At 46.6% G+C, this 14536-nt stretch overlaps 1 protein-coding gene across 8 annotated transcripts in view; it reads right to left on the bottom strand.

Annotated features, from left to right (window-relative positions):
• Sfswap (splicing factor SWAP) overlaps positions 1-12017 on the bottom strand; it is a 71751-nt gene extending 59734 nt beyond the window's left edge. For 4 of the 8 annotated variants that reach the window (XM_021163135.3, XM_021163130.2, XM_029477215.2 and 1 more), the window contains exons 1-4: positions 11667-12017; positions 9115-9284; positions 8383-8514; positions 5961-6046 (exon numbers count right to left, since the gene is read on the bottom strand). In XM_021163135.3, the coding sequence (XP_021018794.1) occupies positions 5961-6046; positions 8383-8514; positions 9115-9284; positions 11667-11884 (606 nt within the window). In that variant the 5' untranslated portion in view covers positions 11885-12017. Of the gene's footprint in view, positions 1-5960; positions 6047-8382; positions 8515-9114 lie in introns of all 8 variants that reach the window. The other 4 variants (XM_085837209.1, XM_085837212.1, XM_085837210.1 and 1 more) reach the window with 3 other exon arrangements.
• Between the last annotated feature and the right edge of the window lie 2519 nt (positions 12018-14536).

The raw sequence follows: 14536 nt of genomic DNA, 5'->3' as shown, positions 1-14536 counted from the left end.
GGCATCAGTGTCTTAAAAGTAGCTACTATGATGATGCAGTGGCTACAGTAGCTCAAACACAGCACCAATAACTGCACAAAAACAAAGCATCTTAGTTTCTGGTTTTGTTTTTGGTTTTTTCTTCATACTTTTATTTATTTTCTGTATGTGTGTGGGTATTCTACTGGAAGTCAGAGGACAAACTGCAGGAGTCAGTTCTCTTCTATCACGTGGGACCCAGGGGTAAAACTCAGGTTTGATGGAAAGTGCTTCCACCTTGCCAGTCCCAAAATACCATATGAACATACCTCATGATGTACTAACAGGATAATAAAATATAAGAAAAACTATTTCTCCTAGAGAAAGCCATTTATAATGGTTAATTCTAACTGTCAACTTGACAGAATCTACTATCATCTGAGAGATGGACCTTTGAGCATGCCTATTGGGGATTGTCTTGATTACCGTTAACAGAGGTGGGAAGACCTGCCCACTGTGGGTGGCACCATACCCTGGCTTGGATCTTGCATTATAAGTAGAGAAACAGAGCTAAACAGCAGCATACACTCATCCTTCCCTGTTCCTGATTACATATGCAATGTGACCAGCTGCTTCAAGCTCCTTCCCTCTTGCCTTCCCTGCCAGGATAGACTGTACCTTGATCTGTGTATATGAATTAATCTCTTTCCCACTTATGTTGCTCTGTCAGGGTACTTTATCACAGGATCAGAGACTAAGGCAACATTCTCTGCATCTTTACTATGTAGATCTTAAATTCTCTTTCATTTAAAACCATCACTACCATTCCAGCACTGAGTACTATTTTAAGAATATACTTAGAAAGCCTAGCATGGTGGCTTTTGATTCCAGCCCTCAGAATGCAGAGGCAGGCAGAGCTCTATAAATTCCAGGCTAGCCAAGACCATATATTAAAACCCTATCTCGGGGCTGGTGAGATGGCTCAGTGGTTAAGAGCACTGACTGCTCTTCCGAAGGTCTGAAGTTCAAATCCCAGCAACCACATGGTGGTTCGCAACCATCCGTAATGAGATCTGACGCCCTCTTCTGGTGTGTCTGAAGATAGCTACAGTGTACTTACAGATAAATAAATAAATCTTAAAAAAAAAAGCCCTATCTCAAAACCAGAACAAAACAACAACTCCACCAAAAAACAAACAAACAAACAAAAAAAAAACCCAAAAAAACCCAACATCAATAATAGCTAATAAGGACCGGGATACAACTTAATGGCAGAACACATGCTTAGCACCCACAAGGCTCTGGGTTTGAACTCTGGCACTAAATAATCACATACAAGCCCAACCAACCAACCAACCAACCAACTCCCCTCCACCTGCAAACAAGCACAAAACTCAAACCAACAAACAGTGGGCCAGGCACAGGACAGGAAGCCGCTAAGGACTGATTTCCAAGAGCTATGGGAAGTCCTGCATAGGGGCGAGGAGGGAACAGATGAGTAGGAAGGTGGTATAAATATAAATAGGGAGGAGTCTGGGAGTCTTCCCAGTGAGAAAGGAACCTTTTCCGCCTAGGTCCAAAGAAGTGCCAGAACAGTCACAGCACACACAGATCACAGTAGAACTAGCAGAAAATGTGGCGACTGTCTCCCATTAATTGAGAGTGGAAATGAGCTCTCCCAAACCAAGCTTCAGAACCCTGTGGCACAAAGGAGAGGAGAGACACGGAACTTTGGCAGGATGTGGAAATTACCTGGAGAGTCACACACCAACACAAGACCTGGTGTCAGAGCAGCACCCACAGGTAGGAGATGAGGAGCCCTTCTTCTTCACAGATAAATGGACAACAGTAATGAAAGACCAGGGTTTCTTCTATGTCACATGACTGGGATTTGCAGATAGGAATGCAAGCAAGCACAAACACACTGGCACAGGCCTGGGGCACGCACAGCATGTCCACATAAGAGCTTACTGTCCCATGAAAGACTACAACACCAAATAAGCCTCTCTCTCCTTTCCCACTGTCCAGTGTGTTCTTCCAGAAACATGTTCTAATAGGCCTGCTAAGCAGCAGAATTTCTGGGCCCCTAAGCCTGACCAGTGGTGAGTTGCAGAACCTAGTAAAATGCAATGCTACCACAAGGAAGCCCACGAGTCTATGAGCACCAAGAAGACATCATTCATAGCTCAACACTAGGTGCTGTCACCCACATCTGCCATTTCTAGTGTCTTGGGACTTGAGGAGGGAGCGAATAGGAGAGGCTGAACAAAGGACTCCGCACTTCGCCTTACAAGGTTCCATAGGACAACACTGCCAGCTGGAACAGGTGGCTAGCTCATGTGTGGGACTCAGGGAAGGACACGGGGTTTTAGATACCTGGGAAAGAGATAAGTAACTATACCATGTCAGGACACATGATATATATAAATACATATTTGGAGAAAAAAAACCAGGTTTCTGATTTTTTTTTCCTTTGGAGCAGAAAAACACATCCATAAAGTTACCATTAAAAAAAAAAGTCAGGACTGGTGGGGCACACCTTTAATCCCAGCACTCAGCTGAGAGTTTGAGGCCAGCCTGGTCAACAGAGTGAGTTCCAGGACAGCCAGAGCTGCAGAGAAAACCAAACCCAAACCCAAACCTCAAACAAACAAAAAACCACTACCCCACCCCCTAAATCCAAAGTCAGGTCAGATCATCTGAAGAGGCCTGGGTCTACAGGCTCACAGGCATGGATCAGGGGCTGGAGTCAGTCATGCAGGCACAAAAGCTGGGAGGGAAACAGCAGGAAGCAGGTACCTTGTGGTCACTAGGTTCTACCCAACGGCTCATGTAAACCAAGAGCTCCAAGAGCACATGCCTTCTTACCCAACTCTAACCCAGCCTTCCAGGTCTAGGTCTCCCATCTCAGCTGCCACAGTAACATTCATCCATGTAAGCAGGCCACCATCCAGAACTGCTACTACCAATACTGCCCTCTCAGGTTCTCCATCGCCACCACAAAGGCTGTATTCAGTCCACTTAGTTCAACCAGCTACAGTTTTACCTTTTACCATCTACACAATGAAGGCCCAAAGCCACACCTAAAAACGGAGAGACTGATGGGGGGTGGGGGGGGAGGGAAAGGAGACAGCCAAGGACTCAAGCCGGCTCTTCTTTCATGAGCCACATGCACTGTATTCAGGGACCTCTCAAACCATGACTCTGGAGAACTGTGGGAATGGAACAAGGCTCCCTTAACTGTCTGTGGGTACAAGGTAACTATTAAACAGCTTAGTGAAGTTTGCCTTGTATACAGCAACAGGAACTAAGCCATCAACTTTCTATTGTACCTGTGATGGCTTGTATAAGCTTGGCCAGGGACTGGCACTATCAGGAGGTGTGGCCCTGTTGGAATAGGTAAGGCATTACTTGAGTAGGTATGTCACAGTGGCCGTGGGCTTTAGGACCCTCATCCTAGCTGCCTAGAAGCCAGTCTTCTCCTATCTGCCTTCAGATGAAGATGTAGAACTCTCAGCTCCTCCTGCACCATGCCTGCTTAGATGCTGCCATGTTCCCACCTTGATGACAATGGACTGAATCTCTAAACCTGTAAGCCAGTCCCAATTAAATGTCCTTATCATACCATGGTGTCCTTTATCATGTTGCCTTGGTCATGGTGTCTATTCACAGCAGTAAAACCCTAAGACAGTACCTTTGTTTTTATATTTGAATAGACATTTAAAAAAATCTTTTGTGTCAAAAACAAAAGGGCTGAGGAGAAGGCTCAGTCGATAACAAGTTTGTTGCACAAGCATGAGGACCTGAGTTCAAGCCCCAGCACTCATGTGAAATGCTAAGCACAGTGGCATGTGGTAGAAATGATGCACTGGGAAGGCAGAGGACAAAGAACCAATCCTAGGGTTTGTGGCTAACCAATCTAGCCCAAGACCTGAGCTCAGGTCTCAGTGAGAGACACTGTCTCAAAATATCATGAATGGTTTCTGAACTGAGGGTGACCTATAGTCTCTACTTGTAGAAGTACATTATGTACACATACCCACACCCCACCTCACATTTGAGAGATAAAAGAAGACCCCAAGTGTGAGGCCAACATAAGATATGATTGAACCTGTCTCAAAAGATAGGTCAAAGGCAGGAGAAATGGCTCAGCATCAAGAGCACATATTGTTCTTGAAGAAGATCCAAGTTCGAGTCCCAGCACCTTCAGGCTCACATTTGCCTGTAACTCTTTCATTCTGGCCTCCTTAAATACCTGAATACACAGTTAATCGTAAATAAATGTGTTTAGTATAAAATATAGATAATATAGCAAATGGTTCTTTAGGCTCAACTTCAATGGGCCTCTAATGTAGAATAGTTTGCTTTGGAACTGCAGACGCAGTACATATCAGAATATGGAATGGAAAGATGGCTTATTGATTAAGAAAGAACTCTTTCTGCTCCTCCAGGGAGCCAGGCTTGATCTCCAACACCCATCCGCATTAGACAACTCCAGTTCTAGGGAATTTCACAGCTTCTTCTGGCTTCTGAGGGAACCTGCACTCATGTGCACAAATCCCCACAGACATGTATAATTTAAAATGAATCTTAAAAAAAAAATATGTGTCACTGTAAAACTTAGGATATTAACTCCTCAGGAAAACATTTTCAGCTCTCACCAAAGCAAAAGAGTTACAAGAAGGAAACAGGGAAACAAACCTATCACTAAGCACAGAAATTTCTACCCGGATTTCTAAGACATCCAAAGGAGGGCAAGGCACCACCTTCCCTCCCAGGACTCAGGAAAAGAGCAAGAGCCTCAAGTCCATGCTGACTGAGGGTGGCCACACCAGGGTGGGGAGTGTCGGGGGGACTGTGGGTCGGTCATGGTGTCTCCTGTCCACCTGACGATTTACACTGCCAAGCACAAAACCTCCAACAGTTATAGCTTCAACACTTGCTACTGAGTGAAAATAATGTCAAAGAAGACACATTTTCCTGACACGGACCCTCAGGAACCCTTTCCAAACATGACTTATAAACAATGGACTGGAGGCACATGCCTGTCACCGCAGCACTTGTGGGGGTGGAGGAGAGAGGATCAGGAGTTCAAGGCCCATCTTAGCTACACACTCAGCCTGAGGCCAGCCTGGGTTACAGGAGGCTCAGTTTCAAACCTAATTTAAAAGGGGACTGGTGAAACAGCTTATCAGATGAAACACCAAACTGGAGCCTCAACAGAGACAGGCAGGTGCATTCAGAGCCCTCTCTCTGCTTTCCTCATCCATGGGAGGGCAGCCAGGACACGTCACATGGACCCAAGAGTCCAGTGAATGTGCGGTAAAGAGCAAGTGCCTCTACAGCTCACAGTAGACAAAGCCAGAACTTTGCTGACCACAAGACTGCCCCAGCACAACCGTTTCCACATCGGTATGTAAATGGCAGCATCTTAGCTGGACCCTAGAGATCCCCACCGAACTCCACACAGACTCCACACAACTCTCTGATGCGCTAGCTGCTGCCTTCCCTTCTCTTCTTCCCTTGCCCTTCCTTTTCTTGTTCTAAAACATGCATTCTTTAAAAGTATTATGTGTATGCATGTGTGCCTTCATGAAGTTATCTGTACTGTGTGTGCAGGGGCTTGAAGAGGATTGAGTGCATGGGGTCCCTGAACTCATGAGTTCATCTGGAACTGAACCAGGGTCAGAAAGCAATCTGAGCCATCTCTCCAGCCTTCCTCCTCGTTTTCGGAGACAGGGTCCCAGCCTGAAGCACTCGGGCTAGCTTGGGACTTGCAATCCTCCTGCCTTAGCCTCCCAAGCCCTAAGACAACAGCCGCACAACCCCACACCTAACGTCCATTTTTCTTTAGAGGTAAGTGGGCTATGGTCTTTTACATACAACTCACAAATGATCTTGCAGCACAGAGCATCTAAACAGCGGCTGGCTGCGTTTTACTCCACACTCTCATGCACCACAGTGAATAGCAATAAATAAGGCCAGTGGAGAGGCACACATACCAGCTCCACATCAGACGGGACGCTTAATCCTAAAGGGGCGATGAAAGGCTCTTCATTTTCTTCCAAGTTTTCAGCCTCATTTTTTTCTGTTACAAAAAAAACAACAACAACAACAACAAAAAAAAAAACCCTTCAGTATGATGACCAACAGCAAGCAAAGATAGTGTGGGCTTTTCCTGACTTTCTACTGGCGCACTACTCCTTCTAGAAATCCCTTCTTCCAGCTTCCTGATCCACCCTTTGAAGAGCACCATTCACGGATCCCAAAGAGGTGGGGGAGATGCAACAACAGGAGCATGTTTCTGGGGCAGGAGGAAATCTGAACTCCAGCCTAGGTCAGGATTCTGGGCATAGGCTTCTCTTACATCTGTCTCTGTGCTTTAGTGAAGCCCAGCTCACTTCCCTGGTGTAAGGGAGCTAACTTCACATGGCCACCTCCCCCAGAGCACAATGCTTTCAGCTTAGCAGACACTCAGTAATTGTGTGTCTAAATGTGAGCACGGGCTTGCCACAGCGCATATGGGAACATCAGGGGACAAGCTTGGGTGTTAGCTCTTGCCTTCCACTTGAGACAGAAGCTCTCTGTTGTTTCTGCAGTCTTCAGGCTACTGAACAGGGACTCTTACTCTACCTCCCACCTCCCATAGCTGCACCTGTTGTCACTTTCCAGTTTTACCTGGCTCCTCATGGATGTGCATTTAATGCTTCTACCAACTTCCATAGACCCCTGACGAGTGACCTTAAAGTCAGTAAAGTCCTCTGACGTTACTATACACATAGTATCTCAGTCTGCTCTGTGTTGACTGGGTAATTTTCTTAGCATGCTGGGGATACAGCCCAGCTCTTCTCTACCTCTGAGCTATATCTGCCTCTCCCAAGCCCTTGTTTAAGACAGATGCATTAAACTGGTGTCAAAACCACCTCCAACTATTTCTGTGGGTCCCAGATAGTAACAGAGGTAATAGCCAAAGTCCCCCAAAAGTCAATCCTGATCACCAAACTATAAAACAATCAAATCATCTCTACCCAAGCAAACCACTCTCTTTTAAAAAGAGTAATCAAGACACATTTTAAAATCTTTTTTATTGTTGTCCATTTAACATTTTCTGCTATATCTTTTCTGAATTCTAAGGTACTAATCCACCTCAATAGCCAACTGCATCTTTACCAATTTATTTACTTTTAAAATTACGATCTTTTGTATGTGGCTGTACATGTGTGGAGGTCAGAGAACAACTTGTGGGAGTCACTGCGTGGGTTCTGAAGTTCACATCACTGAGAACCACTAATGTGACAATGATGACCTCAGAGCACACAGAAGGACTCTGCTTACACTCTAAGTGCTTGGAGTTTTTTGGCAGCACTGTTTTCCAAAGGTGCCACATTAGCCTAGGGAGGACACTGACTTCAAACTTCAATGTTATACCAACAGTCTTGTCTTTTCTTTAGTGTCAATAAGCCCCTTAGGTGTCTTTCCACTGGATGCTTCTGCTGGAAACAGGATATGCAGAAGAGATTCATAGGAGACAAAGGAATATTAACAACTGCTAGGCAAAACTGCCATGCAGATGTCCCCAGAATGGACCCTGACACTATGGAAGTGTGGTGGTCAGAATAAGAATGGCCTCCATAGGCGCATGTATCTGAATGCTTAGTCACCAGAAAGAGGCTTAAAGTCACCCCTATAATGTTTCAAAGAATTACAAGGATTATCAGCCATGGTCTTGGTGGAAGAAGAGTGTCACCGGTGGTGGGATATGAAGTTGCAAAAGCCCATGCCTAGCCCAGTCTCTCTCTCTCTGCCTAAGAAGTCCTTCTCAGCCATTGCCCCATCTGTCTGCATGCCGACATGTTCCCCATCATGATGATAATGAACTAAAAGCCTCTGACGTTGTAAGCTCTCCCCAGCTCACTGCTTTCTCTTCTAAGAGCTGCCTTGGTCGAGACACGATGACTAAGACAGGAAGAATGTGTGTTCAGTGCAGAAGCAGGATCCCATGATGGGGAACTCAGTGAGATTCACCCTAAAGGAGCAGGCGAGAAGCCACTGGGTCCGGCAACTAATCAAAATCAGAGGTCCTGTCTCTCCACTCTACTCACAGCTCAGCGCCTAGCCTCAGAGGCCCTGTCTCTCCACTCTACTCACAGCTCAGCGCCTAGCCTCTAGCTTTGCTCCAACAAGAAAAGGAGGCAGCCAACCCAGGCAGTGGTGGCACACGTCTTTAATCCCAGCACTTGGGAGGCAGAGGCAGGTGGGTTTCTGAGTTTGAGGCCAGCCTGGTCTACAGAGTGAATTCCAGGACTGCACAGAGAAACCCTGTCTCGAAAAAGACGAGAAAAAAAAAAAGGGGGCCCTCACTAGTGTCCCAGACGGTGGTGCTGTGGTCACTGCCCACCGGGGACAGGCCTTCCTTCCCCTCACCTCTCTGCTTCGAAGGCTCCTCCTCTTCCGTGGGCTCTGATGGGTCATAATAGTCACTGCCGTAAGTGAACCCTACGGCACTGTAGTTCCCATCCTCCGCCAGCGCTTCACTCAATCTTTTGTATTCTTCCTCTTGAATAAAAATGAGAATCTTATTAACAAAAATGGAAGTTTACTGAGAAAAACTTTATCATACATTTCTAGAGTGCATCTATCAGTGAACCATACAATACACTTTTTCAATTTTTTTTTTTTTTTTTTTTTTTTGAGGAGAAAATGTTTCTGGAAACGACACTTGGTATCTATCAGCATGTAGTTTTTGCCAGTACGTGTTTACCCACAGATAGAAGAATACACGTCTTTTATGGGAAATTTCTTCCTGCTGAGGAAACTTTGGGATTAAGAACTGTATTAAAGATCACTAAGGCAAAGACAAGAACATCGACTTGAATTCATACAATACTGTTAAAGAAGAACAGTTAAAGAGTTTTGTTTTTGTTTTTTGTTTTTTCAAATCCCAGTCTGCCCTGAAAGGCTGGGAAAAGTCTCTGTGGCTCTACATATAAACTGTCCTGAGGTCCTCTCAGAACGCAAAGACTCCTGCTTTCCAATCCACTGGGTACTGTCAAGATAATATCAGAAAGAGTGAGTATAAAAATGAACGGGACTAACTTTTTAAATACTTAAAATTTTAAAAAGGTGTGGCTGAAGTAAGTCTTTCTTGAGCAGTACCTTGCCTTGCCTCCTCCTCAAGCAAGTCCGTATGCAAGGCTAAATACCTCTCTTCATCACACAGCGCCTCTACCCGAGCCTCCTCTTCAGACAGCTGGTAGTCTCGGTTCCACGTGGCGTACTCAGCATCGTACGCAGAGAGGTCATGCAGGTGACCACGCCCGTCGTATCTGTAATGTGAACAGGCTGGTCACTGGAGGGAAGTCTACACCCATGCTGGTTGTGTGTGACACTCTATGCACATACTTACCAATTAAACTAATGAAATAAAAATATTAAAACAAATGCAAAGCTTCAGATTTATACTTAACATGACTAGTCATCTCTCACCTACTTTTAAACTGGAGTAATCATAACAAAATCTAAGCACCTCTCTACAGCACAACAGAACTTAGAGCTAAAGGCAGACAATCCTTTAGAGCAGAAAACGTATCCCCCTTGCTAGCAGTTCTTACCATGTATGCTTTGGTCAACCATTCAATGCCACTTGCAAAAAAGTATCTGTTCTCAGTAGTTAAATATTACAGCTTACATTCACACAGACCGAGTCCATAAATACCTATCCGACAGAACCAAACGGGCGAAATTTCCTCGCTTCTTCCTGCTAGTCCCGAACTCTCAGGAGAGATCTTCACCAAAGAAACTTGCGTCCATTGGAGGTAAAATCTTGGCTAGGCTTGCCCCTAGCCACTTGGCTGAGGAGAGAAGTGCTGGGTTATGTGGTAGAGAGACACACATACAAAGGAACAGTGACATATACATGCAGTTTAAGGAGGTTCACTGCAAACACGGCAAAACCATCGGAAGGCGCAGCATCAGTATGTCCCTTTAACTTTAAGTCCCAGGATGAAGACATATCGTTGCAGACCAATGGGTACTTTACCAACTTAGGAATAAGGAACACTTCTGCTATGTTTGAACATAAGACTCAATGGAGATGCTGTCACTGTACAGCTGCCAGACAACAATTTAAATCTCAAATTTAGGTTGCATAGGTGAATGCGGAGTGACAAACCAAAGTTGGCATGATATATTAATGTTGACTTTTGTGATGGAGACCAAATTAAGGAAGGAAAACATACACCACAGGAAAAAGGCCAAAATTTCCTGGGAACCCCAACGGTTTCATTTTATTATCAAAATCTGCTTAACTTTGATGTAAACCTCCTTAACTTACAAATGTATTATTTTCAAATATTACACATATACATGTGTGGTGTTTGCTCCCCACCGGTTTTGGGAGGTCTAACTCATATCATGCAGAGAATGATATGGAAACTGCATACGGAGTAGAGGTTTCAGCATTTGCCCAACTTTTGACAGTACACATCCCCACGAGTGCCTGGGAAGCAGCATCACTGGCTATCAACCGAGCGAGGTTCAAAGGCATAGCACCTTCCAGCAGAGTGGACCATCAGATCCAGAGCCGATCTGATAGACAACACTCCCTTCACAAGTCCTTTCTTCCTAGATCTCTCCCCAAATGGAGACGTAAGGGATCGGAAAGGCCTACTGGTCATTAACCGTGTCCGTTCTGGCCAGCTCACAGGTAATCCCTACAGTCATGCAAGTTCCAAGTCTTTGCAGCATCCAGTTTTACTTGTCTCAAACGATGGGTTTATTTCACTTGGAGAAAACCACGCCACAGCTTAATGGTTGCTCACAGTTAGTCCTGGCCCCAGAAGCAATATCGCCCAACGGAAGGACAAATACCCAAACCCGGGATGGTGGAGAAAGAGAGATGGAAAAAATGAGGAGAGAGGTGGGGAGCAAAACACCCAATCATGTAATGCCATCCTTTTCAAATCAAACACCATCAGAAATCCACGTTCCCACCCCTTTACCCTCAACTCCAGGCACCCTTCAGTGGGTGTGATTTGAAAAGAACAAACACAAAGGTATAAACCCAGCTCCACCCTTTGGCTTTAGAAAACAGTGAAACCAGCTCTAAGAACGCTACCCCCTAAGAGCAAGGTCCGCACGGGTCGACCGGCTTCCAACAAGACAGCAACTTCACCCACTACCGCGGTTGGGCAAATGGTCGCAATAACCGCGGGGAAGGGCTCGCCCGGACGCCAAAAGTCAAGCCGGCCAGAGACGGTTCAGGCTACCTCACGGGGTTGGGGGGTCCAAAAGAAGCTTCTACCCACGGGCCTCGGCGTGCGGCGCTTCGGAGGAACAAAAGCGCACTCCCGGGCTCCCTCCCCGCACAGCCAGCGGAGGGACAGCGGCACCCGCCCCACGGCGCGGGCGGACGGGCCCCGGGCAGCTTCCACCCGCGCTGAGTCGCCAGCGGCAGCCCGGGCTCGAGGGGTTGCGGGAGCAGAGTCGATCCCTCCGGCGACGGGGAGGCGCCAGCTCTGGCCGGAGCCTTAGGGCCGGTTTCACCGTCCCCTCCCCCCGGACGCCGGGGAACGTGGGGGGCAGGGAGGCCCCCCGAGTCCCCGGGCTCCGCAAAACCCCCTTTTTCGGTCCCGGCCATCAAGTCAACATCAGGCGAAATCAAGCGGGCGAGGGAGGGGAGGGTCGACGGGGTGGGGGGAGGAACCGACCTGTCGATGAGGATCTTGGGGTCCCCCATCCAGGGGATGAGATGCTGTCCCTGTTCCTGGGCCAAAGCCCGCTCGTCGTCGCGGAACAACTTGCAGGCATAGCCGAAAACCAGAAGCTCCACCCGGTTGCCCCCAGTGCCGGTGCCGCCGGGCCCGGCCTCCTCCTTCACTCCGCCTTTCCTCTCCGGCTTGGCACGGCCCCCGCCGGCACCGTACATGACAGCGTCCCCGACGTCCGGGACGGTCTACTGCTGGGCCGAACAACGTCCCCGATGCCTCGCCTGGCCTACCCACTCAGTCACAGGCGCCGCATCCTCTTCGCAACTTCAACACAGCCGCCATAGCGAGCCACAAAATGGAGGAGACGCAACTTCCGGTAGGAAGCCCGCTCTTTCCGGAGGTGAGAGTGGTAGATTCGCCACGTCCGCAAGTTGTTTGAGCCACTAAAAAATTAAGTAGACGTTAATTTTCGTTGTCCAACTTGATTTTGCGATGGTAAGTTGTGTTTATGGAAAGAAATTTATTTCTGCCCTTTTTTGGAGGCCTCCTAGGATGTGGCGAAAGCGCGGTTGGTGGCCGCGCGCCAACTTCTACTATCGTTGGAGGGCGGCCGTCAGGTGTAGAGGCAAAGTGGGGATCTTGTTGGGAACGCGTCTTTGCCGTCCTAGTGAGACAGTTTGCTCCTTTCTAACAGCCCGATTTTTAGATCACTAGGAAGCCTAGCCCTTGCCGTCTGGCTGAGGACGTTTCCAAGACTTGTGAGCCCTAAATATTCGGAGTAGCGGGCTTTCAGTGGCTACGGGCTTCAGTGGTGGAGAGACTCCAGCTAGGAGACAGCGCGGCGGGTTGTTTCCTTCTGGGGAGCAGATTCTTTTCTTTTTCCTTTTCCTTTTCCCGTTCCCTTTCCCTTTCCTTTTCCTTTTTTAAATACAGGATGTTACTGTGACCCAAATTAGACTCGAACTCTGGCTGTCCTAGCTCAGTTAAGATGCTAGTATTATCGACGTGAGGTCTGCTGGGCTGCAGTTTTTTCTGGTGTCTGACCCAGATGCTTGATTCCTTGGGGGGTGGGGGTGGAAAAAAATCTCCTTATTTCTTTTTCCCCCTTTCAGTTCTGAACATGGACACAGGGCCTCACCTTTGCTAGGTAAAACACTATCATTGAGTTATATCTGCAGCCCTTTTCGTTTTAGTTTCAAGATAGGGTCTTGCTTAGTGCCCCGGAGTGACGTTTAACTTTAATTTTTAAAAATTTTTTACTTATTTTGTGTGTATATGTGTAGGCGACTCGAGTTAGATCGAGTCCGACTGGATGGAAGAAGAGAAGGACTTCTCAGCCACGGACACGCCCCCTCCCGTCCCCAAAATAACTAAGTTTTTAAAAAGTGGATAGTGATTTAGAAAAACAACTGATGTTGACCTCTGGCCTCCATGTGCATTTGTGTACACACGTGCACACATACATACAGACATGTACATAGTACACCAGAACGAATACTAAGTAAAATAGTTAACATGTGGAGAAGGTTGTTTTGCAGAAATGTTTGTGTCCGTTTTTGAAACAGTTGGGAAAAAAAAGAAAAAGAAACAATTGGAACTTTTGTCTTAACCTCAAGCCAAAATTCATTTAATGATTTTTTTTTAATGTAAAGTAACTCAGCACACACACACACCAGCAGAGATGTCTCAGTCGATAAGTGCTTGCCTTACGCACATGCGCACCTGAGTTTGATTGCCAGAACCCATGCAAAAAGTACTGGGTGTGGTGGTGATTGCTTATAATCCTTGTGCTCTAGAAGTAGAGACAGGTTGAGGTGTTGGGTTCCATGGCCATCTAACCTGCTTTACGTGGTGAGTTCTAGGCCAGTGAAAGGCCCTATGTTACACTAGATATACTTGAGAAATGACATCCAGTGTTGTTGTCTGACCTCCATACAGGCTATTTGAATTTCATCTAAGTCTTCCCTAAGAACCCAATGCCCTTTTACACTATAAGTCAGTGACTTATGATCCCCTAGGTAAAGACCTGAAGGCTGCCGTAGACCTGAAGGCTGCCTTTGGGGACCACATACATCTGTGATATAGCTGGTGCATACACTGTTACTTCTTGCCCCAGGCGGCTTGCTCTCTGGTCCTTTTTTAAAATTTTTTTCGAGACAGGGTTTCTCTGTGTAGCCCTGGCTGATCTTGAGCTTACTCTGTAGACCAGGCTGGCCTCAAACTCAGAAATCCACCTGCCTCTGCCTCCCAAGTGCTGGGATCAAAGGCGCACGCCACCACTGCCTGGCTTGCTCTCTGGCTGACTAGCTCACAATGCGATCTAGGCTTCTGTTGTCCTGTGGGCTTTATTTGTGGAAAATAAATTGCTTTCTTGTAGCTTGTTGCATGAGTGTTTTCTGCTTCACCGGCTTGAGACATACTGCTAGCTAGTGCACACGGAATGAACCCCACTTTGAGCTGTTGTGGCCTCTGTGGCTTCTGTGTTTGGAAGCCACCACTGGCAAGCCCTCCTGGATCAAGTCCCACAATTTATGTTGTGTTCTCTGAGTTTATTTATTTATTTGGACAGGGGAAAGTTACAAACTAATATAGAAATGTCAACAGAAACTGCCCTGTTTTTATCTTCCGGGACCCTGGCTGGCTTTATCAGAAAACCTCTAGTATGTAAAATTACCAAGAAGACCTGGATTCATAGAATAGTCTTGATCCAAGGAGGTTAGAACTCTGTCTAATGGTACACGTAGTTGATGTGTACATAAGAACTACAAGTTCCGTGGGCAAACTGCAGCTCCGAAGCTTTTTTTTTTTTTTTTTTTTTTTTTTTTTGAGACAGAATCTCATGTAGCCCAGGCTGGCCTCAAACTTGCTAT

Source organism: Mus caroli, unplaced genomic scaffold (genome assembly GCF_978045245.1).
Source record: "Mus caroli unplaced genomic scaffold, Mus_caroli_1 scaffold_4, whole genome shotgun sequence".
In the NCBI taxonomy this organism is placed as follows: Eukaryota; Metazoa; Chordata; class Mammalia; order Rodentia; family Muridae; genus Mus; species Mus caroli.
Note: the sequence above shows the minus strand (reverse complement) of the source record. Positions and strands in the feature narration are given on the sequence as shown.